We start from the raw sequence: 26,857 nt of genomic DNA on the forward strand, positions 1-26,857 counted from the left end.
GCCGTGTGTGTATGACAGGTGACAATTTGCTTCAGACCTAAACTAAAAAATCGATCCAATAGCTCCTTAGTATCTGTGTTATCTGATGCCTCCAGGTGAAAATTAAAATCACCCAGCACCGAAAAATTAGATTGTACCATACATGATTCCATTACCCTCATAATGGCCTACTTATTTGTAAGTCCTAGTAATTTGGGCAAATACAGACCGCAGCCTTTAATCAATTGAAAATAGGCTTTGGCATTCAGGGACACAGGAGCAAGTGTCACAATGGTGACAAAAGATCTTGTGGCTCCTGAGCAAATCATACTTGGTGAACTGTACCAAGTGACCAATCCAAGCAATGTCAGTACAGACCATTCCCTGGCAGTTGTTAATTTCACCTGGGGAGGAGTAACTGGTGCTAAGAAGGTTGTGGTAAATGCAGGCCTCCCTGTTGAATGCTTGCTTGGCAATGATTTAGAAACTTCAGCTTGGGCTGAAGTGGAGCTCAGGACTCATGCAGAAATGTTGGGCATCCCTGCAGAAGTGTTTGCTATGACCAGGTCACAGGCAAAAATGTCTAAAGCTGAACAGGCCCTGGATCCTGGAACAATGGACCAGACACCTTCCAAGAGAAGGAGCAGTAGGGGTAAGGCAGTGTCTCCCCCTTCTGACTCAGAATGCAGACCAGTCTCTTGAGGGAGCTGATCTCATTCCTGAAGAAGGAACTGTCCCAGATGAGCTTTAACCTGATCAGGTTGAGTTCTTGGGGACAGGGGACCCTTCCAGGGCAGATCTGAGCCAGGAGCAGTTGAGCTGCCCATCTCTTGAATCCCTCAGACAGCAAGCTGCTGCTGAGGCTGGTGGGAATGCTAGTGGAACCCATTTGCTCTATTGGGATGATGGACTCCTATACTCATAGAGTAGAGACCCCAAGCCTGGAGCAGCCAGGAGGTTGGTTATACCTTTGAAGTTTAGGGGCTTCCTATTAACACTAGCCCATGATCTTCCCTTAGCAGGTCACCTGGGTCAAAACAAGACTTGGGACAGAATTGTCCCTCACTTTCATTGGCCCCACATGTCTGAAGACACCAAGGAGTTTTGTCGCTCCTTTGTCACCGGTCAAGCCATTGGTAAGGCAGGTGGTACTACAAAGGCCCCCTGATACCACTACCTGTGGTGGGGGTTCCCTTTGAGAGGGTTGGGATTGATATAGTTGGTCCCACAGATCCTCAGACAGCATCTGGGCACAGATTTATCCTGGTGGTGGGCCATGCCACTAGGTACCCAGAAGCCATTCCTCTTAGGACCACTACAGCTCCTGTGGTGGGCAGGGCCCTACTTGGAATTTTTTCCTGAGTGGGTCTCCCTAAGGAGGTACTGTCAGACAGAGGTGCAAACTTCATGTCTAGTTACTTAACAGCAATGTGGAAGGAGTGTGGAGTAAATTACAAATTTACCACCCCTTATCACCCACAATGCAATAGGTAAGTTGAAAGGTTCAACAAAATCCTCAAGGCCATGATTAAAGGTCTCCCAGAAAAGCTTAGGCGCAGATGGGACATACTTTTGCCCTGCCTTCTATTTGTCTACAGAGAGGTTCCTCAGAAGGGGGTTGGTTACAGCCCATTTGAGCTTCTTTTTGGACATCCATTGAGGGGCCCATTGTGTCTAGTGAAAGAGGGATGGGAGTTACCGCTCAAACCCCCTAAACAATATATTGTGGACTATGTACTTGGTCTCCGCTCCCGGATGGCTGAGTACATGAAGAAGGAAACTAAAAACCTTGAGGCTAGCCAGAAATTGCAAAAGGCCTGGCATGACCAAAAGGCTGTGCTGACTGTTTACCAGCCAGGGCAGAAAGTATGGGTGTTGGAGCCTGTGGCCCCAGCAGCCCTACAGGACAAGTGGAGTGTCCCCCATACAATACTTGAGCAGAAGGGAGAGGTTACCTACCTGGTGGACCTTGGAACTCCCAGGAGCCCCTATAGGGTGCTCCATGTCAACAGGCTCAAGCCATAGGTAGACAGGGCTGACATGGGCTTGCTCATGGCAACTGATGAGTGAAGAGTGTGATCCACTCCCTGACCTGCTCTCTCAGAACCCTGATGATGGTTCAGTGGATGGAGTAGCCTTGGCAGGCAGCCTCACTGTCCAGTATCAAACTGATTGCAGAAAAGTTATCAACCAGTTCAGGCATATGTTTACACTGACTCCAAATCAGACTACCTGGTGCACTCATGAAGTGGACACTGGGGACAGTCTGCCTGTTAAAAATAAGATTTACAGGCAACCTGATCATGTCAGGGACTGTATCAGGACAGAAGTCCAGAAGATATTGGATTTGGGAGTTATTGAACCCTCAGATTGCCCTTGGGCTAGTCCAGTAGTCTTTGTGCCTAAACCTCACACCAAAGATGGCAAGAGAGAGATGAGGTTTTGTGTGGACTACAGGGGTCTCAATGCAGTCACTAGGACTGATGCCCATCCAATCCCTAGGCCAGATGAGCTTATAAACACTTTGGCCTCAGCCAAGTATCTGAGCACATTTGACTCGACAGCTGGCTACTGGCAGATCAGACTAGCGGATGATGCAAAGCCAAAGACAGCATTTTCTACCCCTAGTGGGCACTGCCAATTTGTGGTGATGCCCTTTGGTTTGAAAAATGCACCTGCCACTTTTCAAATGTTGGTGAACAAAGTGCTTACAGGCCTGGAATCCTATAGTGCAGCATATCTATATGATATTGCGGTCTTAAGCTCCACCTGGGAGGATCACCTGGTCCACCTGAGAAATGTTTTGGATGCCCTGCAGAAAGCAGGTCTAACTATCAAGGCTACCAAGTGCCATATAGGGCAGAGTCAGGTTGTGTACCTGGGCCGCCTTGTGGGTGGAGGCCAGGTTCAACCATTGCAGAGCAAAATCCAGACCATCATGGACTGGGTTGCTCCAACCACCCAGACTCAGGTCAGAGCTTTCTTGGGCCTGACTGGGTACTGTAGGAGATTTGTCAAAGGTTAGGGATCCATAGTGACCCCTTTGAAATGACCTAACTTCTAAGAAAATACCCAAGAAAGTTCAGTAGACAGCTGTCAAAAGGCATTTGATGACCTGAAGCAGGCCATGTGCACTGCTCGCATTCTGCAAAGTCCTGATTACTCTAAAAAAAAATCATTGTCCAAACAGATGCATCTGAGTTGGTGGTAGGGGCTGTGTTATCACAATTGAATGATGAGGGTCAGGATCAGCCAGTAGCTTTTATTAGCAGAAGGCTGACCCCCAGAGAGAAATGTTGGTCAGCCATTGAGAGGGAGGCCTTTCCTGTGGTTTGGGCTTTGAAGAAGTTGAGGCCATACTTGTTTGGCACTCACTTCATTGTTCAGACAGACCATAAGCCCCTCTTATGGCTAAAACAGATGAAGGGTGAAAACCCCAAACTTTTGAGGTGGTCCATTTCCCTACAGGGGATGGACTATACAGTGGAACATAGACCAGGGAGTAACCATGCAAATGCAGATGGACTCTCCAGATATTTCCACTTAGAACATGAAGACTCAACTGGTCAAGGTTAGTTTAATGTCCCTGCGTTTGGGGGGGGGGGAGGGGGGTTTATAGGAGAGTAGGAGCTGCTTCTTATGGTTACCCCACTTTTTGCTGATGTTTCACTATTTTTCAACTTAGTCTGGACCCCAGTCTATCTGCTTTCCACTCTAAATTGATTGTGTGTACTTTAGGTACACTCCAGATTGGATTCTGGGGTACCCTTGTGAGTCCCTAGTATATGGTATACTATGTACCCAGGGCATAGGTACCCCAGAGGCCTACCAGGGGCTGCAGCATGTATTGTGCCACCACTGGGAATGACACAGCAGGTCTGCTACAGCAGCCTCTGTAAGGTGGTGTATGCACCCCTTACTGAGATATAGGTCACCTATATCTCTCCATATCACTGCACATGTAAAACTATCAGTCACCCCTATGGCAGACCTTAATAATCCTGAAGGCAGGGTGCCCATGCATGAGCAGAGCCCCTCTGCAGCTTTCGGAATCTTTATTCCAGGGTTGTTTGTGATGCAGCCAAACCATATACTCTTAAGTGCATTATAACCTCGCGGTAAATGCTAACTTTGGAATGGCTGCATGGAAACATGTCGTGTTTGGTGTCAAACACCTTGGAATCATACCTCAACACCAGTAACTGGTGTGGGAGGTATGATTCCACCCTACTAGAGGGAGAAACATGGCACCACCGGTATACCCGGGACCAGCTTAATAGAACCCTGGCATCACAAAATGGATGCTGCAGCCACAAACACGAGTCTGTCCTCATGCTGCTGGACGAAACTCCGGCAGGGGAGGCTGGATAATAGGTTTCCTGTCACAGGGAGGTGTAACCACCTCCCAGACAGGCTTTAGTGTATTGGGGCTGGGTGGGTGCACTCCAAGAGTGCTTTGAAGTCTGCACTGGGGGCACAGTTGGTGTCTCTGTGCATAGTCCACCTCAAACCGGTTGCAAGGTCACTCGGCCCCTGCTCTGGCGCGAAACTGGACAAAGGAAATGGGTGTAGCCACCCCTCTTTCCCGACCCTCCCATAGGTGGGTCCCCAGAGTTTGTCCCACCCCTTCCTTGGGTATAAAGTAGGAACCCCTGACTACAGGGCCTTAGATTTACCTGGACAAAACTCTAATACAGAATTCCAGAACTTCAACTATCTACATGACGTTGGATGACCGAAGAATCTCCCTTGCAAGGCAGGCACCAAAGACGCATCTGTCCGGTTTGCATTGATGCAGCTCCTGAAGGACTCCGAAGACTGTGCAACACAGGAGGTGGGTTCCCAAGCTTCCCAGAGGCCGACCTGAGCTCTCAGCAAACCTGAGATCCGTAGCCCTCGTGGGGACAGTGGAACCGAAACCCCTGGACACTGTTCACATTTTCAGCAGCATATGCTTTTTGGTGATCCCTGAGGCTGTGCTTTGGAGTAATTGTAGTCCACCCCCGAGCAGCGTTTCCACAGAAGATTACTGACCTACACTCACCGAGTGTCCCGTGGGCTGGTATTGTGTGATTCCTCCCGAGGTCCCTTTGCGATCCTTGGTCCGTCGACTGGTTTGTCCCTGTGAAGGCAACAGTAAGTTTAATTGGGCTTACCTGGTTGCTCCAGACGTGCCCTGACTCTACATCGCTTGGGGAGTCCCAGGACCTTACTGGTCCTCACCGAAGCATCTTTCCTCTGACCGTGTGGGTTGCAGTTGCCAAGGCTTGTTGGTGTTCAATCCAGACCCTGACCCCCCAGCACTCGACATCCTTCGTGGGACAGCTCGCCTCCGGACTTTGGTCGTCCTCGACGTCTCCTGGTCCCCGTGGCTGCAGAGTCCAGCTTCACCTCTTCACTCCTGAAGCACCCAGCATTGGTGAGCATTCGTCTATTGTGCCCCTGGTCACTGGCAAGTGACCCAGACACTGTCCACTCTGCTTTCAGGTTCTTCACATCTCCGGTCCAGTCTTGGATCACACAGGAAACTTTTCTTCTTCCCGGCAGCAGCTCTTTACAGCTCATCGCCTTTGAAAACGACAACGATTCCCGACACCTTTTGACACCTATGCACCTGGGTGAGGTAACACGAGTACTCCGGTGCTGGCCCTAGAACCCCCCCAAGTCTAAAGGGGTTTGCTTAAAGTCCCCTCCTAAGTGTCCTTAATCTTTAAAATTCCAAATGCGCCTTTCCCATAGAATTGTACGGAGCTCGCGGCTGTGTTTTCACACTGCACACGTTCCCCGTGGGTCCCCTGTGTCACTACCTTGGGTGGTTCCTTGGGGTCCCAGCGATTCTACGTGCTCTAGGCACTGTGTCTAGTCAAGTCGTGGTTCTTATACCACTTTCTTAATATATGGTTTGGTCTCCCCCTGGGCCCATTGTGTATTGTGCTATTTACTGTCTTCCTAGTACTGTGATATTGTGTAACTTGTTCTCTAATCTCAAAAAGAGGTTAGTAGAGAGTGTTTAGAAATAAATAGATATATTTTATATATACCTTGTGTGGTTCTCCTTTCATTTGGTCATTCAGGAGGTTATAATCTGGTAAACCAAGCTGCTTTACATTCCTTCGAGACTTAGCCTGAAGGCTGCTGTCCATAGCTACCACTAGGATAGCTTTCAATAAAGGTTGTTTTAAACCTAATCATCAATAAGGGTTGTTTAAACTGGTACAAGGTGCCCACTATAACTAGTGAACAGCATTATACCAGGCCAACTTCTCACAATGATCCTCCACATGAGCCAGATCCATGGGAGGACTATAATACAGATGCTGACTTAAACAACTAACCGTATCTTTCCCTCTAAGCCATCCCCACCAGACTATAATGTAGGTTTTGCTCAATTAATCCATAGGGCCGCAACATATCACAGGGTAAATTTACATTCAGGTCCTGTAGACGAAGACTTTCTCTTAGAGGCTTTTGATCAGCCTCAAAAATCTTCACACGTCCTACCCATGTTCAAAGGTCGAACATGCACCAGAAGTGTTCAAAGACCCAGTGAGGGCTAGGGTTCTTAACCCCCGGATAGACAAAAAATACAAGACCGCTCCCAGTGACCCCATATACATTAAGGGTCAGCTTCCTTTAGATTCCCTGGTAATATCTAGTGCACAGAAAAGAGCCAACTGTCAAGGTTCAGGTGACACCCCACTCCCAGACAGAGAATCTAAACTATTGGACGCATCAGGCAAACGTATGATGTCTCAAGCTGCAAACTATTAGAAAATAGCCAACACACAAGCTCTCTTGGCAAGGTATGATAGGGCTCACTATGATGAGCTGGAGAAGCTCATTCAACATCTGCCCGACCAATACAAAGATAAGGCCAATGACTTTATACAAGAAGGCAAACTGATCACAAACACATCGATCAAGTGTGCTCTAGACGCAGCGACACCGCGTCTCGCGCAGTTAATACTAGCGTATTGTTACGTAGACATGCTTGGCTCAAGATATCTGGCTTTAAAGAAGAGGTTCAAAACAGTATCCTTAATCAGCCTTTCGATCAAGAGCTCCTCTTTGGCCCAGCAGTGGACACATCTTTAGAAAAGATGAAAAAGGACACGGAAACTGCTAAGTCTATGGGAGCCTTGCAGTTATCTTCTCCTAGAAGTACCTTTCGATGCTCCTTTTATAGAGTGGGCTCAAAAACCAACACACCAGAGCACCCATCCTCATCCTACAAAAGCCCCAATCAGAGCTCCTTTTCCAAAGGATACTTTAGGGGTAATAACAACAAGGGCAGAGGCCGGGGTATTAACTACCATCCTGCTCTTCCCCCGACCATTCCACACCTGTCGGGGGATGCCTCCCACAGTTCCTACCTGTCTGGAATTCCATCACTACAGACAAGTGTGCAAGACAAATTATCCTGTATGGTTACTGCCTGGATCTCAAATCCCGTCCCCCACACATTCCTCCCAAACACCGTCCAATGTCCGCAGAACATTTGACAAAAAAATGCAATAGAACTAGTCCCCTTACCCCATCAGGGAATAGGGGTTTACTTCCTCTACTTACTGATCCCAAAAAAGAACGTCTCTCTCTGGCCCATACTAGACCTCAGACCGCTGAACCTCTTCATTCACTCAGACCACTTCCACATGGTCACTCTCCAGCAGGTGCCCCCACTACTTCAGCAGGGCGACTTTCTCTCCACTCTGGATCTAAAGCACGCCTACTTCCATATTCCCATTCACCCCGCTCACAGAAAATACCTCAGGTTTGTGGTAGATGGCCAACACTACCAATTCAAAGTCCTCCCGTTCGAAGTAACTACAGCACCCAGAGTCTTCAAGTGCTTCGCAGTAGTTGCAGCCCACGTAAGAAGACTGCACATTCATGTCTTCCCTTACCTGGAAGATTGGCTCATAAAAACAAAATCACACAGCAGTTGTGTGCAACACACACACAAAACCATTCAACTGCTTCACGACTTGGGATTTACAGTAAACCACGCCAAATCCCATCTCCAACCGTCCAGCATATAACAATACCTAGGGGCTACAATAGACACTTCAAAAGCTCTAGCATATCCCAATCCAGTCAGGATAAGCACCATACAGACTCTAATTAAAAAATTCCAGCCTCAACACTTACTACCAGCTCGGGTGTTCATGCAGCTAATCAGGATGATGGCCTCTTCCATTCTTCTCGTCCCTTATGCAAGACTTCGGGTGCATTCCTTACAGGAATGTTTGGCATGTCAGTGGAACCAGGCTCAAGGTCAACTGACAGATCTGGTGTTGGTGGACGACTGCACCCATCACTCTCTGTAGTGGTGGAAAACACAAAACCTTTCCAAAGGGCGGCTGTTCCTCGCCCTGGTCCCACAGACCGTGCTAACAGCAGACGCATCGCTCACCGGCTGGGGAGCTCACCTTCAAACCCATACTATGTAGGGCATATGGACACCACGACAAAACAAATTCAACATAAACTACCTGGAATTGTTAGCAATTTTCCTTGCATTGAAATCCTTTCAACTCCACCTCGTAGGCAAAGCTGTCCTGGTCCGTACAGACAACATGACAGCAATGTACTACATACAAAAGCAAGGGGGACTGCATTCACTGCAGCTATCACACCTAGCTCAAACCATATGGAGATGGGCCATTCCACAAAGAATAGATCTCCTTGCAGAACACCTCCCAGGTGTACACAATCAGATCGCGGATCTGCTCAGTTGCCAAACTCAGCAAATCCACAAATGGGAACTTCATCCTCAAGTTCTGCTTCCATTCTTTCAGATGTGGGACCACCCAGAAATAGATTTGTTCGCCACTCACCAGAACGCAATGCCCAACCTTCGCGTCCAGGTATCCACACCCATTTTCCAAAGGCAATGCGCTATGGATGAACTGGTCAGGCAAATTAGCTTACGCTTTTCCGCCTCTCCCACTCATTCCATTGATAGTTCGGAAACTCAATCAGCATTCCCTCACAATGATCCTGGTTGCTCCAACATGGGCCCAAAAACCATGGTTCACAACCCTATTGGAACTATCAGTAGTTCCTCATCAAAAGCTGCGTCTTTCACCCAAGCTTCTCACTCAGAACCATGGAGAGATAAGACATCCAGATCCCAATCAACTCAATCTTGCGATCTGGCACCTGAGGTCTTCGAGTTTGGCTACCTGAACCTTCCACCAGACTAAATGCACATCATTAAAGAAGCTAGACGTCCTACCACCATTGCATGCTATGCAGCAAAATGTAAATGATTTGCCATTTACTGTACAAATAACAAAAACAATCCACTAGATGCTTCTATTGAGAACATTATCTGCTACCTTTGCATCTACAACAATGTAACCTAGCATATACATCTATTAGGCTACATTTTGCTGACATAGCAACCTATCTCCAAAACAGACAACACTTGTCTTTGTTTCGAGTGCAGCTTATTTTAAAATAGCTGCTCAAGGTCATCACTTCTGGAAGGCTCTGCTTTAGTCTATGCTCAGCATGTGTACCTAAAACCACACTTGCTGCGAACAGAAAATGCTATTGTAAGCATCTGTTTGTAGCATGCATGTGTCCACTCTCCTCTTAAGGAGCCTGTCCTTTACAGATCTTTTGCTCACTGTATTTGACTGTACATTGCTAAACTCATTATACTTATGTTCATACTTTGTACATACTCTTAATGCTGTGTGAAAGCAAACTAAAACGGAGTCCGAGCCCATGAACATCGTACACCAAGAGGAGTCACACACTATCTCGTCACTCGACAGACTTGTTTGAAGAAAAAAAAAAATAACTTTAAAACATCTGAGCCTACAGTACCACATGCTACAAACGTATGCTTCCAGGCTAAGTAGCATTTCTTTTCTGCAGATGCTTCTTTGATCCCACCCACCTCCCTATTTATAAGGATGGTCATAGGTCACATTAACAATCTTGCTATTTAGATCACTGCACCAGTTGATGTTGGTTGCTTGTCTCTACCTCAAAGGGCACGGAAAACGAAGACTAGGAACTGATGTTGGTCCACTGGGGTGGGTGCGTAGTGGTGCCAGTGATATATCTTGATGGGGCTGCCTTGGGGCAGCGTACCCGAACACTTTAGGAGAGCTTTGAAAATATCCCTGATCCAGTCCAGCTCCTGGGGATATTCAAGATGTGAGGAATCTGCAGGTAGAGCATCCACCAAAAAGATAATTCCCAACGGTAAGCAACCTGTTCTTCAGTTCTTGAAGAGAAACCTTGTTCCGTGCGCTTTCAGGATAAGCCGGAAACAAAAGTCCATGCCGTCATTGTGCCTTCGTCTGCAGGAGTTTTGTCAGGTGAAGTCTGGTGCAAGGGATACAGAGCAGAATGCAGAGCCTGGTGTATCCTTTCGCAAAAGAGGGATTTGCCTGGTGCTATGCCTGCCATTCTCCCTGCCTCCCCTCACTTTCCTGTACAAATGTTCTCCAAATTTTGTCCATGGTTAAATTAGTTTTGAGGTCATGAAATTTCTTTTTGTAATTTGTCCATGTGCAGAATGTGTTTTCCCCCTTAATCTGTGCACGCACACATTGGAAAAGAACATATCTGAGCCCGTCCCAAAGTAACAGGCTTGTGCTTTTTTTCTGACCTGAAATAAACTTCAGTATCCTGAATTATGATAATTGTTTAAACTGTCGTTTGGAGACCCATTATACTATGTAGGTCTTTCAGTTTGATATCAACACTTAATTAGCATATAGCCAGGCTGTAGTTCTCCAGGCATGTTATTGCTGTGGTTATAAGCTAACTTGTGTTGTTTTTGATTACAGAGTGTGAAAGGCTCCTTGAAGCCAGGCTTCTGTCAAACCTATGTCTGGTGTGTAATGCAAAGTTCTCAGATGCTGCTGTTGCACCCCTGTGCAATTTTACGGGTTGAACCTTTATTTGTATTTCCTCACCTATACAGTTTTTCAAATTTATCATTTTGGGAAACTACAATGTGATTCAGTAGGGTGTTGGAGATTGAAGTGTGATTTCATTTTGTCTTCAAAAAATTTTCTGTGCATGGTAGCAAATGTGTTGTAGACTTGTGGTGTCACCTTATCATATATTACATAACACACCTAATTCAGACACCAGCATGACAGAAAGTACTCGTCACTAAAAACATATGGTGACTAGACACCCATGCAATGCTTTTTTGGTTTTGGCAAGCGCTGGTTACAAACCAGCTGCCCTTTTTCAAAATCAAATATTTAGGACTCGTGATTGATCCAGAAGGCACACGATGACTTGTCTTGCGAATCCGTTTCTGTGTCTTAGAGTACATAATTCGTATTATTCAAAGTTCGCATTAGGATAGAGTCATTGCCACTTCAAATTTCTTTATTCGATATGTAAAAACAATATCATAAAAAGTACAATAAAAATCATGATTAAAATGTCATAAAAATATCATAAAACTTTAAAAGAAAAGAATGCGGTAGGCATAATTTCGATGTTATAGCAGACCTCATCAAATTCATTTAGAGAAAAGAAATACATGATGTACATGAAAACTTTTATCATCTAAGGCTGCATAGATACCCTTATTCTCACAATCACTTTCAAATAGAAAGAAACCACAGCGATGGCCAATGGATTATCCAGTGTTTTCAATTTGTAATAAGCTGCCCTACAGGAACGTAATCCCCATGATTTAAGCAGTGGTTTCAAGTAAATGACCCTTGGCAGTTGGTAAAACTTACAGAATAAAATGCTGTGAATGTTGGATTGTGATGACAGGCCATCGCATGGGCATTTCTCCAAATTTCTGGACCAACAATTCTGGTTGGGAAATGTTAACAGTCTGAAAAAGGTATCGGTACGGAAACGAATTACAAGCATACGGATGAAAGGGGATGGAATTAAAGATAAATATTGCTGCAACCCTTCAATAATAGTAGAATGTTGATACTCCACAACCGTACACTTAGATTTTTCAAGGGACCAGCGTCGATTAGACAGATGGGTGGCAACTAATCGTTTTAATATGACTCTAGATATTTTATTCAGGGTGGAGGGGTCAGTAAAAAATTCTGGATGCCCTATATCAAGTGACAGGTTTCTAATATAGTTCAACCATTTGATATTATCAACCTCATTCAGACTGAGACAATCGATAATAATTTCCCTATTGAAGTGTGTTTCATGGGTAGTCCAGACTTTGTGCCATAAAATAATAGGAGAAGATTTTATAATGTCCATGACATACGTCAGGCCAAGTTCGTTATGCATTGCATATGTTGAAGTGCCGCGTGGGGTAGCCAAAAGATAGCGCAGAAATGAATTCTCTGAGCGCTGGATGTGATCACCCCGCTCGATTCCCCAGATCGCGGATCCATATGTGCCAGTCGAAACACACTTGGCCCCATAGATCTATAATAGGGGGTTGATCGGGCGTCCCCTTAATTTTTTCGAGAAATTGGTCAGTGCGCCTAAAGCTTTGGAGAATGCAGCTCCTCTAGCTTGGGCGGCAGCCCGCCAGGTGCCCTTCTTATCAAAAGTAATGCCCAGATAAGGGAACCTGTCAACGCTTTCCAACTTACTGCCATTTCTGAAAATGGAACATTGTTTCTTTCCGATTCCTAGGCCACAGGACATGGTAAAGGTTTTAGAGGCGTTGATTTTTAAACCTCTCTGTGACATAAAGTCAGTGAAATCTTTTACTGCCCTTTGAAGCCCCATGCGAGTCTGTGACATTATTGCTGCGTCGTCCGCATAAAGAAGTATCGGTATAGGTTTCCCGTTTATGGTAGGATAATCATGATAGTTTCTGTTAAGGTAATGGCCGACAGAGTTTATATAAAGGGTAAAGAGCAGAGGGTCTAAAATGCATCCCTGCCTTACACCTCTCTTAATATAAAACCTGTCGGAACACTCTCCCCGTCTACCATATCTGACACGTGCTGATGCTCCCCTATAGAGCTCTTTAATAAATGCAAGAATGGGGGGCTCTATGCCAATCTCAGCAAGGGATTCCCAGAGAAGCTCGTGATCGAAGCAGTCAAATGCGGAGCTAAGGTCTACAAAAGTCACAAAGAGGTTCCCCTTTTTTGCCTGAGTGTACTTGGCAAATATAAGGGTCAAATTTAAGCCTTGCTCGATGGTACCTCTACCCTGTCTGAAGCCATATTGGAAATTGAAAATTATGTCTTGCTCGCCCAGCCAGTCATGAATTCTATTTAAGATAATTCGCCCTGCGACTTTCATTAAAGAGTCAAGCAGTGAGATAGGGCGGTAATTAGAAGGATTATTCCTATCTCCTTTCTTAAAAATCGGCACTACAACCTCCTCAGGCCATGTATCAATAAAACCTATAGTATTCAAAGAATTTAGGACATTAGTGAGCAGGGGAGCCCACAAGTCCAACTGTGATTTAAAAACATCAATTGGTACGCAGTCAGGGCCAGGAGCCTTCCCAGAAGGACTTTCTGTCAGTGCCACAAGTACCTCGGCACAATCAAAAGTAAGGTCCAAAGGAAAAAAACTAGGAACATTCAACTCTTTGTAAGAGTTAGAATGAGTATCCAAGGTACCAATGTGTGCTCTGGGATCTGATAAATCGTATAAAGTGCCAAAATGGTTGACCCAGGTTTCAGCAGTTATAGCCATATCGATTATTGTTGACTGGGTACACTGGAAAAAAGGTGCATTTACTGCTTTCCAGAAGGCAGTACTGTCCCTATTACTAGAAGCTTCCTGTAAAGTTAACCAGGCCTCTGCTTTCAGCTGTTTTTTTCTGGTCTGGCGGGCTGCACGATAATTTTGTCTGGCCTGCCGTATTTCTGATTGGTTTCTTGGGTTAGTTTTTAAAGTAATTTTTAAATGTTTCAGGGCTTTTGAGCAGGTCCTGTTAAACCAACCTGAGCTACCTTGTGAAATTTTCCTTGGAGCTTGTGAAAGTAATTTTTTAATCTCCTATGAAATAACGGAGAAAGAGTGCCTAATTGCCTGGGGGCTTTCTATAGTAGACAGACATATCTGTATATGCTCATATGTATTATTAACCAAAGAGTTGAGAAAAACAGGGGGGACTACTTTATCCCATTTTAAGTAGAGCCCCGTAGTAGTACCCGGATTAAGTGGCGGGGTATGGGACGGGTTCACCCTTACGTCAACATTAATATGTGAGGTTTAATATGATCTCTGAGTACCTGGAGGATAGCAGGATATAATCAATTATAGAGTGGCAGCCTCTCCCATTATAAGTTGGTTTGAAGCACTTTGGAGGAGAACACAAGTCATTCATATAAGATAAGTTGAAATGGGATGTTAGGCCATTTAAAAGGTCTCCTAGTTTAGTGTGTGAGAAATGGGAAGAGGTATCACTCCTACTGGGATCCAAACCACAGGTGCCTCTATTACTCAGTGTGCATAATGCGCAATTGAAGTCCCCCATCCAAATAAGCAGCATATCAGTTTTAAGGTTGGTCTCAATTTTTAGTAAGTCGGCTTTTAGGCCGTTGAGGACCAGTTCAAAACGAGAGCTGGAGATGTTATTATAAAAATTGACCAGGGTAATGTTTTTAAAGCGGCCACCTGTAAGAGAAATAATCTGGTAATTTTCAGTCCCCATAAAATTTGTGTGTAGTAAACCAGATTCTACAGATATGTATGTCACAAGACCGCCCTTATTTCTGCCATGTAAACTAGGAAGGGCTGGGGTATGTAAGGTCTTATATCCCAAAAGGTGGAGTTCATTGATGTTCCAAGTTTCCTGCAAACAAATAATACTATAGGTAGAAACAAGTTGAACCCATAGGGGCAATTTGTCTAGGAGACCTGCCACGTTCCAAGACAATAGGCCATCTCCCGATAGAGTATTTTTATTGTTAGTGTTACCATTCATGGCGTCCTTTGGGACCTCAATAGTTTCCTGTAACAGACAAGAAGTTGGTGGGCGAGAAGTATCACTCATCGGATGATGGCTCGGAAACGAGTTAGATGTTGAGCTGTCAATTAATGAGTTAAGCTCAAAGTTTATAGGATGGGAATCCGTGGTATTAATTGACTTTATCTCGAGTTTACCAGGGTTCATAGAATTGGTCTTATGATTAAAAAGGTCAGAGTCCGAGGTAGTTTGGAAAGGACTCACTGTGACAACATTACCAATCTCGCACTCAGGATTTAAGGGTCAATCTAAATCGTCCAGACCAGAGAGGATAGCATATATGTTTGAGATTGGAAGGGGAAAATGGTGAGCTTCTGTGTTAACCGCAGATAATAAATGTAATTTCGGTGGAATTAACAAGAGAGAACGGGGGTAAAAATAGCTTAGGCAGTGTGTCGTAATGCCTACACCACTAGTCATGGTATACCAATCTGCAATATGATGCAATACCCTACGATCTCTGAAATTTACAATAATCACGTCTCCCTGGATATCCTTTGGTCTGAGGCCCACCCATCCCAATCTTCTCACATGGAGTATTTTGCCATTAATGTCGTTAGGAAGTGGCCTGTTTTTACTCAGCCAGTGTACTACCTTGTTTTTAAGTTCTTGGTATCTCTCTACCTTGCCCATAGCCAGTTCCGGGGCACCTGTGAGTATCACCACGTATGGAGCCGCTTCTGGAGGTAGATCAATACAGTGAATCGTTCCCTCCCTGCAATTCGGGGGTGGCTGCATAATGACATTATCACGATAAGGTTCAGCAGATTTATATGTTTGAACAGGGCTACTATTTTTTTTCACCTGGAGCACTGTCTTCCAGTATAGGTATAGCAGCGGGTATATTCACCTTTCTGGTTAGTGGAATTGGGTGACTGACTCTTTGATCAACTAGAGGGGGCCCAGTGTTGGAAGAAAGAATAGGACTTTTTAATAGAGAGGTGTTCAAATCTCTGTTAGATACAGTGAGGGAGGCAATAGAAGATTCCAAGGACGATAGCTGTACTGCAATATTTTTAATCCTCTCCACCAAGGGAAGAATTAATGATTTTACTAGGTGCTCTATGTCATGTAATAAGTTAGAAGGATAAGACCTAGGTATCTGAGTACAGTCTTGCGAGGATTCTGCAGGTGGTGGAATCAGCTGGGTTTGAAGGGTGGGTTTGGGAAGCTCAGGATGAAAATTTTTCCTCCCCTTTTTTTTTTTTTTGCAATGTGTTCTTTACTGAAGATTTAGGGGCAATAGGTTTACTCCTGGCAGCCTTTTTCTTATTCATTCTAGTAGTTTTTATTGGAGTCAAGTCCTCGGTTGAGATATCGGTTATGGTTTGTGTATTTGACGCGGAGGGAGCCTCTCCTTTTTGTGCGCCTCCGGGCGCGAAGGTAGGCGGAAGTCAGGTGGTAGTGGCGCTAAGCACGCTGGGAGCTGTAGTCTCCCCCAACTGCGGCCGTGAACTCCGTCGGCGGCAGGGGAGACCAACAGCGTAGGCAGCCCAGGTACAACTGCCGAAATCCAGGTAGGTGCAGGCTCCCCGTCTCCACTCGCAAAATGCCCCACTTATAATCAACAGTTTTGTTGCTCTATGTCCAGGTTTTTGTGTACGTTAAGCTAGAAGTTACCAATATTCTGACTGCTATAATCACCTACTTGTTCTCTCTTGGCAGGGTGCTCTATGAGCATATCCAAAGATTATCCAAAGTCGTCACCGCAAACCACAGAGCCCTCCAAATACCAGAGGTTAGTTGTACATTTTCTGCTTCATATTTTAGAAATTGCCTTCTAAATTGTCTGTTTGAATTCTATTTTCTTTTGTTCCGGAGCCTTTATTATCAGTTACAAATAAAATATATTAGGGATACTGCATCATACTTTAAAAAAGAATGGCAAGTCACCAAGGAGTTCCAAGGAAGGTGAACGCAGAGTTCCTTTGAGGCCATTGAACTCCAGTGTGACTTGCAGCGCCCTTCAAATGTGTGCTAGAAGGTATTTTATTCTTCACAATCTGTTCACACCATCACCCTTCGTGCAGACACGATAAATAAAAGCCTGAATCTAATATTAAATTAAACACGTTTCAAAGCAGTTAATAATTTGTTGCAAAAAGATAATCAAAACAGTTTAATGCAAGACAGATTTTAAAAAGTGTTGAAGTTCAAAATGTTTAGAAAGAAAGGTAGAGATTCTACTTTTCTCATAATGAACTTAAGTGTACGAAAATGACTTGAGTCCTGATCACCCTCTCAACCACTCCAGCTGCTTCAGGTCGATAATTGCAATGGAAATGCTGATCTGTCTTCAATGTGGTGCATTAAATTCTCAGCAAATCATTCTTGAAATGAGTCCCTATGACTGATTCTAAAGAAGTCAGCAAAATTAATCTGGGGATCTACTCACTCAGTAGGAGATTGGCTGTGGTCGGACTGTTGCATCTCCTAGTCAGAAAGTCCTCCACACATACATAGACAGTAACTCTTAAACCATTACACTTGGGCAACTTGACGAAGTCACTCTGCATTCGGGAAAAGGGCCCATCAGTCTGTACAACATGACATAGTCAGTGCAGCCTTTTGTCAACGTGAAACTGTTGACAAGTTTCACAATGCTGACCGGCATTTTCAGCTACAGCTCTCAAATGTGAATTGAACCAGGACTTCATGAAAGAACGCAACATGGCATCTCGTCTAACATGCTTCGGATCATGGAAACACTAAAAAGGACATCCTGCCGAACATATTTATTATCAGGCGATTTCCAAATGCCACTTTGATCCAGAGAACAACCTGCTGCAATCCATTTATTTCCTTTCATCAGACACATTATTTTGTAAAATTCAAATTTTTCTAATGCTTCAATTGTTTTTGACAGCAAACAATTTACACTCTTTTTCAATTACGTTCTTCATGTGGTTCTTATGTACTGGACATGGGAGCAGAGTATTTTGCAACCCCCTTAACTCATCTGTTGCCAAGTGTAACCATGTGATTACCACTCTTCCGTGCTGCACATTTCTCAACAGCAACTTCCCTGGGCAACTGAAGAGAATTAAAAAATTCTTGGTCCATTTCTACTAGGCATGCCAGAGGAGATTATGAAATGTATTTGTCACCAACGCAATAGTGGTCATACATATTGCACTTCTGATATGATGGTAATGGCCTCCTGGCACAAGAACTTCTTCCATTAATGCAAGTTGCTGAGAACATCTGTTGATCACATGCTGAACTGTACCTCATGTCAGTGTCATTAGGTTGTCACGATTGATGCTGTAAAAACTAATAGTTTAATGCATTTTAATAAAAATAAAAAAAAAAGGATCCCCTTGGTGGTCAAAGCTACGAAGATCGTGAACGACTCCAAAAACATCCTGGCTACTCAGTCCATTGCCTACGCAGAATGCTCTTGTAAGAGATTAAAATTATATTTCCCCGTGGAAACCCTCTCCTCCACACATGTCGATGTAATACTTGTCCATGCTGAAGGGTATGCTCCGAACCACACATGACATCTTTAAGGAGCCAGTGAAGGTGCATGTTTTCACCGGGATGGATAAAAAGTATATGGTATCCCAGTAGGACCCACCTCTTACATCAGTGGTGAGCTTCCAACAGAGTCACTGGTGGTATAGATGGCACACAAGCTTGCTGATACACAAGGCACAGGTGATGCTCCCCCTCCAGACTGCGAGAGGCAAAAGATTGACACGGCTGGAGAGCGTGTCGCCGCCCAGTCTGCCATACATTGGTGGATCGTCAATTCAGTGGCCTGCCCTCTCGGTATGGCCATGCCCACTGGTACAAAATGGAAGATCTAGTTTAACTTCTTTCTGACTCATCTGGCAAGAGTTGGTGGCAGAAGGAAAGAGAATTTCAAGCACACACATCAGGTGCGCAGTAGACAGAGTGGACACTGCTGCACGTGCAGTCCGTACTAGTGTCCTCCTCCACAGACACCCATTGCTGTGCGTGTGTAGATTCAAACTGAAGGGACAACAATATCTCAACTTGCCTTTCGATGGTGAACACCTCTTTGGAAACCTAGTTGATGAGATGTTGGAAAAAATTAAAAAGGGCACAGAGACCGTTATGGCAGTGGGTCCCCTTCTGACACCAGCTGCCTGCAGCTCCTTTTGCTGCACACCATATTGTGGCAGGGCCAAATCCACTGCCCGAGGCCTCTACGTCCTACCCCAGACAGCAACCACCCACCCACCCAGGGTTATTATAAGAAAGGATATAGATGTAACAATAATCGAGGCAGGGGAAAGGATGCAGCCCCCAAAGGGACTGCACCTGCTAAACAGTGACTGCTTCCCAATACCCACCCACAGCCACCCACCCCACCGAACCATCGAACAACTGTTGGGGAGGATTACAAGGGTTTCTGCCCTGCTGGGCAGAGACCACCTCAGATCACCACCAAGCATTCCTCCCCACACACACAAGCTCTCCCTTGATAATCAGTACTTCCTCTAAAAGGATAGCGTTACAACAAACAAATGATGGACGGAATGCTGACAATGCAGACATTCTCCCCCAGTCAAGAGATCTGGGTTAAATCCATCGTTCTTTTGCCCACTACGCCACCCCAGTTTAGACATGGCCATATGCAAATCCGTCTTGACCCTGTGCCTCATGGGAACAGTCCAGCCCGGACTGCCAAGCCATGTCTTCCCTGGACCGGAATCAAGCATCCTAGGACCGGTTTCTGGCTATCAGCTGTCATCAGCCAGGATAGCTTGACTCCAGTGGCGTAGTGAGCACGGGTCCCACATCTGGGAATACCCATCCCACTTAGGGCGAAAAGCGTTACAACAAACAAATGATGTACGGAATGCTGACAATGCAGACATTCTCCCCCAGTCAAGAGATCTGGGTTAAATCCATCGTTCTTTTGCCCACTACACCACCCCAGTTTAGACAGGGCCATATGCAAATCAGTCTTGACCCTGTGCCTCATGGGAACAGTCCAGCCCGAACTGCCAAGCCATGTCTTCCCTGGACCGGAATCAAGCATCCTAGGACCGGTTTCTGGCTGTCAGCCGTCATCAGCCAGGATAGCTTGACTCTAGTGGCGTAGTGAGCACGGGTCCCACGTCTGGGAATACCCATCCCACTTAGGGCGAAAAGCGTTACAACAAACAAATGATGGACGGAATGCTGACGGGCTGGACTGTTCCCATGAGGCACAGGGTCAAGACTGATTTGCATATGGCCATGTCTGAACTGGGGTGGCGTGGTGAGCAAAATAACGATGGATTAAGCCCAGATCTGTGACTGGGGGTGAATGTTTTGCCATTGTGCAACATTCCGTCCATCATCTTGTGTGTTTTGCTGTTCACCCTATGTGGGAAGGGTATGCCCAGACGTGGGTCCGTGCTCACTACGCCACTGGAGTCAAGCTATCCTGGCTGATGACGGCTGATAGCCAGAAACCGGTCCTAGGATGCTTGATTCCGGTCCAGGGAAGACATGGCTTGGCAGTTCAGGCTGGACTGTTCCCATGAGGCACAGGGTCAAGACTGATTTGCATATGGCCATGTCTGAACTGGGGTGGCGTGGTGAGCAAAATAACGATGGATTAAGCCCAGATCTGTGACTGGGGGTGAATGTTTTGCCATTGTGCAACATTCCGTCCATCATCTTGTGTGTTTTGCTCCTCTAAAAGGATAGGCACACACTACTTGGCAAAGGGCTATGGAACCTGTGCCTCCCCAACACAGCGGCAAAGTGATGTACTACTTGTGCTTCCTGATCCACAAAAAGGACGGCGCTTTAAGGTCCATTCTCGACCTTAGGCCACTCATCAAGTACATACTATTGGAACATTTTCACATGGTGACACTCCAAGATGTCATTCCACTGCTACAGCAAGGCACATTCATGAACTCTCTCGACCAGAAAGATGCCTGCTTCCACATACCCGTCCACCCTGCACATTGAACGTTCATCCGGTTTGTGGTAAGTAGTCTTCATCAATTCAAAGTGCTGCTCTTTGGAGTAACCAGAGCTCCCTCGGTATTTAGTATGTGGTAACTGTTCACCTCCGATAGAGCGACATCCACGTCTTCCCTTATCTGGACGACTGGCTGATCAAGAGCGCCATGCACCAACAATGCTTAGCTCACACCCAAGTCTCCATACAGCTCTTGCACAGCCTGGGCTTCACCATCAGTGCAACCAAATCCCATCTCCATCCCCTACAGGTACAGCCCTTCATAGGGGGCCATACTGGATTCCCGAGGAGGGAAAGCATTCCCAAGCTCAGCAAGGGTGCAAGCATTCCAGATGTTGACACCTCTTTTCCAGCCAGGTCGCCAGGTGAAGGTCAGGACCATCATGCATCTTCTAGACATGATGCCTCCTGCATAGCCATAGTTATACACAACAGGTTACACATGCATCCATTGCGGAAGTGCCTAGAGGTAAAATGGTCTCGGGTGGGGGGACCAGTATCTAGGCATGAGGATCTAAGGTTTATTCTGGGCCATCCTGCTTGCTCTCTGCAACAGGGGAATATAAGCATTCTGCAGTAGGGATCGCCTTTCCTGGACTCAGTCCCCCTTGTGACCATCACTACAGACACCTCCATGACTGGTTGGGGAACACACTTACATGTGGCATGTGACACCCGATTAACAGGATCTCAACAGCAATCATCTGGAGTTGTTGGAGATACAGTTAGACCTCTGGACCTTCCTCTCACTCATCCAACACAAAGTTGTTCTTGTCTGAATGGACTATACAAATGGCATGTTATTCCTTCAGAAACTGGGCAGCATGTACTACCTTGAGTTGTCAGACCTAGCTCAGGGTATTTGGTGTGGGCATTCAGCGTAGGATCCATCTTTTCATACAACACATACCCTGGGTGGAAAATGACTGTGCAGACATTCTCAGCAGGGTGCATCGGCAAGTCCAGGAGTGGGAACTTCACCCCCAAGTTCTACTCCTGTAGTTGAAACATTAGGGATTCCTTCTCATGGACTTGTTAGCCACTGCCAAAAACGCAAAATGCCCAAACTTCATCTCCAGGTTCCCACACCCACAGTCCATGGGCAATGAACTATGCATTAACTGGTCCGGGATGTTTGCCTACACTTTTCAGCCTCTCCCACTTCTTCCATTCATGGTTCGGTGGCTCCAGCAAACATCCCTCATCCTCATTTAAGTTGCCCCAACCTGGGCTAGGCAGTCCTGGTTCTCTACTCTTCTCTCTCAAGTGCCTCACGAGAAGCAGCCCAACAGACCGTAACTTCTCTCTCAAAATCAGGGCACTCTTAGACATCCCTCCAAACAGCTCTATCTTGCATAATGGCTCCTGAAGCCCTAGAATGTGGGTACCTTAATTTGCCTGCAGAGTGCATGGTCATTCGAAAAGATGCATGTAGGCCTACTACCAGAGCGTACTATGTGGCGAAATGGACGATTTGTACACTACTGGTTTCCTAAAAATATTCACCCTCTGAAACTAACAGTCCAAGTCATTTTTGGTTACCTGCTGCGTTTGCAACTGTCAAACCTAGCCTATACTCCTATTATACTTAATTTAGCTGCTGTCGCAGCTAACCTCCAAAACATACAACACGTCACTTTAAAGGGGGCCTGTTTTCAAAGCCTTCCCTGAAGGGCTCAAACGAGTTATACCACCACGGGTACCACCTGCTCCTGTGTGGAACCTAAATATTGCTCTCACTTGGCTAACGGGTTCTCCTTTTGAACCACTACACTCTTATCTTCTCGTGTCCCTTTCCTGGAAGGTAGCCTTCCTAGTAGCTATTACTTCCCTTTGCCGGGTTAGTGAAATACAAGAACTTACTCTGAATGAACCTTTCTTCCAAGTACACCATGATAGGCTGTTCCTCAGAACAAATCCTAAATTCCTACCCAAGGTGGTCTTTGGCTTTCACCTCAACCAGACCATTTTGCTCCAGTGTTCTTCGCACATCTAGAATCTGTAGCAGAACGAGCTCTCTGCACACCGTATATCAAAAGAGCGCTGAAGTATTACATTGACAGAACAAAGCACAACAACTTTTTTGTATCCTTCTCCACACCGCACAAGTGGCAGGCACTATCCAAAGCCGTTATTGCAGGCTGGATAGTCAAATGTATACTGACCTGTTATGCGTAAGCCAAACACCCTTTGCCGTTCCCTCCCAAAACCCGCTCGACCTGCAAAAAAGGAGCATCCGTGGCTTTCTTGGGTAATTTTCTTATGCTTGACAATTGCAAAGCAGCTACCTGGTCTACTCCCCACACATTCACAAAACATTATTGTGTGGATGTTATAGCGCACCTTTAGGAAACTGTTTTTTGTTGCAGTACCCCTCCCCACTTTTTGCCTGGTAATTGATGCTAATTTGACTGAAGTGTACTGGGTTCCTGCTAACCAGGACGCCAGTGCCATTGTTCTTCCCCTAAAATGTTTTCAGTTGTTTCTCCCATGCCATCTCCAGACTAGTACCACCCCTAGTGGACACGATTTTTCTTAAATAGCCATCTTTTGATGGCATGCTTAAGAATTCTGCAACAGGGTTATGCCTACTTCCCACAAAAAGTGGTCTTATAGGGGGCATAGTGACCCAAAGGGTCTACCACCCTACACTCCATTAATGCTCCTAATTTCAGTATTTAGGGCAGCCCTTGGCACCAGAGAAGCAGAATGAAGACCTAAGTAGAGAGAGGACACCGAAGAGCTGCAAAAGCAGAGAGAAGAAGCAGCTGTCGTTGCACCAACCATGCCGGCCTGTCTGCATCCATCGTTGAAAACTGCTCAAAGCAGACTCGTCTTGCAAGTGCTGACTCTAGAAACCTGGGAGGATTACCTGCCTTCGAAAAAGACTCAGGACCTCCCATGAACAGCAGACCTGTTCTGAAGAAACTCCAAAAGAGAAGACTGAGGCCACCAAACCCTAACGCCACCACTCCACCTGTCGCCTCCGGTCTGAATTGAAGTGGGCCACCGGTGTCCACAAGGTCCTCCAGACCTCGAGTCCATCGTGGTTTCTGCACGTAGGCCCCCTCGACTGCGACTGCTCACGGTAAGGAAACATGATGCCTAAAGACACCTCTGCATCCGTCTTCCCCTGGCTGTGGAGAATAGGACCCCCGGTGTCCCTATGTCCCCGAGCATTGCAAGCCTGGAACCTCTCTGTTGGTTCACCCCGACTGGCCTTCCAACTAGAGCCTGCAGCCTCTTTTCACAGTGACCGATCTCCTTAGAATCTTGTTGGGCTTGTGATGTTATTTTGCGCCCTGCATCCGGCTGTCCTCGTGCCGCGGGTGGTGTACTGCTGTTGCTGCCTTGGACCTTGCCGCACCACTCCCCTTAACTCCTGGAGACTGGTCTTTGCTGTGCTATACTTGTTTGCAGAACTTGTTCCTTCCATAGGCTAACATTGCAAAACTAAAAAATTGCACTTTGCCACACAAGGATCCTTCGCTGAGGATTGTACACACTTTTAAAAAGCCTGCTTCAGCCCCGTCGCCGACCGCCTCGTCGACGGTGGCCTCGACGACAACGAAATCTCCTTCCACAGCTGTGGGAGTGACCTCGTCGACGACGACAGTCTCTACACTCTTGGCGTCGTCAGCATCGCACTCGACGACGTCCTCGTCGACGGCTGTTGTTCCATTGTCATCGACGATCAAAATTAAAAAATAATCGTCGACGTCCAAGACCGTGTCGACGCCACGCTCGTCGACAAGGGGTGTTCCGTCGACGTCTCTCCCATTGTCGATGATGGTGACTTTGTTGACGACAACTCCGTCGACGGGGACTTCGTCGATGCTACCTTCGTCGATGCTATCATCGGTTGTGTCCATTGGTGTTTCCTCGTCGTCGTCGTCAACGACTACACAGACGACGGCCTCGTTGACGACACCAGAATCAACGGTGGACAGTGCTTATGTTCACCTCAAGGTTACTAAAAGAAAGCGTACGCCTTCCCTTACATCACCAAGCAGGGTCCAGCCGTTACCTCCGTCTCACCTTTTGGATGAGGAGGAGGATTCAGATGAGGGCAGCATGTTCAGGGCTGCAACAAGTCCCTCTGAACTTCATGTAAAGTACTAGGAAGACTCGGACTATGACGAGCAAGACGCAGATGATCAGGCATATTATCCGGACGTCAGCCATCTTCGCTAACAACCCATGGTTTGTCTCTCTGCGTCTTTGGTTTCTGACCTCCAATTTGTGATTTCTGACTACAAACAGAGGTTCCTACTTCTGCTCTGTCTTCTACTCCAGTTCTCTCTCCGCCTCCACGGTTACAGGTTCCACCTCTGCCTCCACCGGCTATACATGTTACGTTGCCACCTCCCCCTTCCACGGAGGATGACCAACAAGAGGAGGGAGAGGTTCATGATTCCCAATCAACTCATGATGAGTGGGACGACTATGTCATCCCTTTTCCGGCGTCTCCAGTTCCTCCTCAAGCAGATTCGCCTCCTGAAGATATTGGGGGTTTTCACAACGTTTTGGAAAGGTCTGCACAGCGTTTCCAAATCCCTATGCCTTCTTACCAGCAGGACTGTTTCTTGTATGACTTCAAGGAACCTTTTAAAAAATCTGTGAGATCTGTTCCGATCATAGACTACATCTGGGATCAAGGCATTAAAATCAAACTAAATCCTTCTACGGTCCCCCCCAGTGTTGCCTCGTCTGGATAAAAAGTACCGCGCTCTAGACACCGCTCCAGCCTGCCGGACATCCCAAGCCTGATTCCGTCCTCACTCAGGCAGCTCAGCGGAGATCTAAAAACCCTTCTGCTCCACTTTCAGCCCCTCCAGATAGGGAGGGCAGACGCCTGGACAACATTGGGAAGCGCTTTTCTTCCATGTCTGCATTGACAGTGCGTGCGTCTAATTCCTTAGCGTTGTTGGGGCGCTACAACAGGCAGATGTGGGCGGACATTGCTTCATACTTGGAGGCCCTGCCAGACGACTGCAAAGTGGAGGCAAAGAAAATTTTGTCAGAGGGCGAACGTTCGGCTTCCGAAATCGATTGTGCGATGGATATCGCCTCTACTGATTTCCGCCAATTGGCTGGGGCTGCGGTCCTCCAACGCCAAGGTTGGCTTAAGGCGACGACATTCCGACCAGAAATCCAGACAAAGATTTTGGATATGCCTTTTGATGGCCAATTGCTCTTTGGCACTCATATTGATGAAGCCCTTCAGGGCATAAAAAAGGATACAGACACGGCCAGGGCTTTGGGAACCCTTCAATTAAAAAAAAAAAAACCTTTTCGAGGGTCACGGGGTAGAGGTCAGTCTTCCGCTAGGGGAACCTACCAGCAGTATTGTTCTTCCTATTCTTCCTCCAACGAGCAATATCGACCACAGTTCCAACAGTAGCAATCTCAATACAATAAGTCCTCCTTTCACAGGAAGGGCGGACGACAGAAGGATTCTGCCCAGCGTCAATGACTTTTCTCTACCGCCGGTCTCCATTTCCTCTCCACCCTCCAGAGTAGGAGGCAGAATTTCCCATTTTCTACAAAATTGGAAACAGATCACTATGGACCGTTGAGTTCTTCAACTGGTACAGTTTGGACACTCACTGGAGTTCATTCAAATTCCTCCGCAGACCCCTCCTCGACCTATGCTTCACAAGAATCTGCACCTTTTACTTCTGGAAATATCACTAATGCTCCAGAAAGGTGCTATAGAGCGGGTTCCGCCTTCGCCAGTGGGGGAAAGGTTTTTACTCCCGTTTTTTCTTGGTGCGCAAAAAGGAGACAAAATGGAGGCTGAATCTGAAAGAAACACGTTAGTTAGATTCCTCACCTTAGAATATCCCCAGGCGTCAGACTGGATCCGGAAGATTTTTCGTCAGCAATACCCCTTGCGCGTCGCTAGGCGTCGTCTGCGGCTCCGCGTCCGTCGTCGTGCGCCGGAATGACGTCGTCGGAGTACTTAGACGCCGCCCTCGCGCGCTGACGTCGGTTCTTCTTTTTTCCGC

The 26,857-nt window shown here is 46.3% G+C and overlaps 1 protein-coding gene across 18 annotated transcripts in view; it reads left to right on the top strand.

Moving 5' to 3' along the window:
• The window catches only part of GAPVD1 (GTPase activating protein and VPS9 domains 1), a 486,206-nt gene that overhangs the window by 422,639 nt on the left and 36,710 nt on the right, over positions 1–26,857 (top strand). For all 18 annotated transcript variants that reach the window (XM_085613786.1, XM_085613788.1, XM_085613789.1 and 15 more), the window contains one exon: positions 16,559–16,631. In XM_085613786.1, coding sequence (XP_085469912.1) covers positions 16,559–16,631 — 73 coding nt within the window. The remainder of the gene's footprint in view (positions 1–16,558; positions 16,632–26,857) is intronic.

This window comes from Triturus cristatus, chromosome 1_2 (genome assembly GCF_964204655.1).
Source record: "Triturus cristatus chromosome 1_2, aTriCri1.1, whole genome shotgun sequence".
Taxonomy (NCBI): Eukaryota; Metazoa; Chordata; class Amphibia; order Caudata; family Salamandridae; genus Triturus; species Triturus cristatus.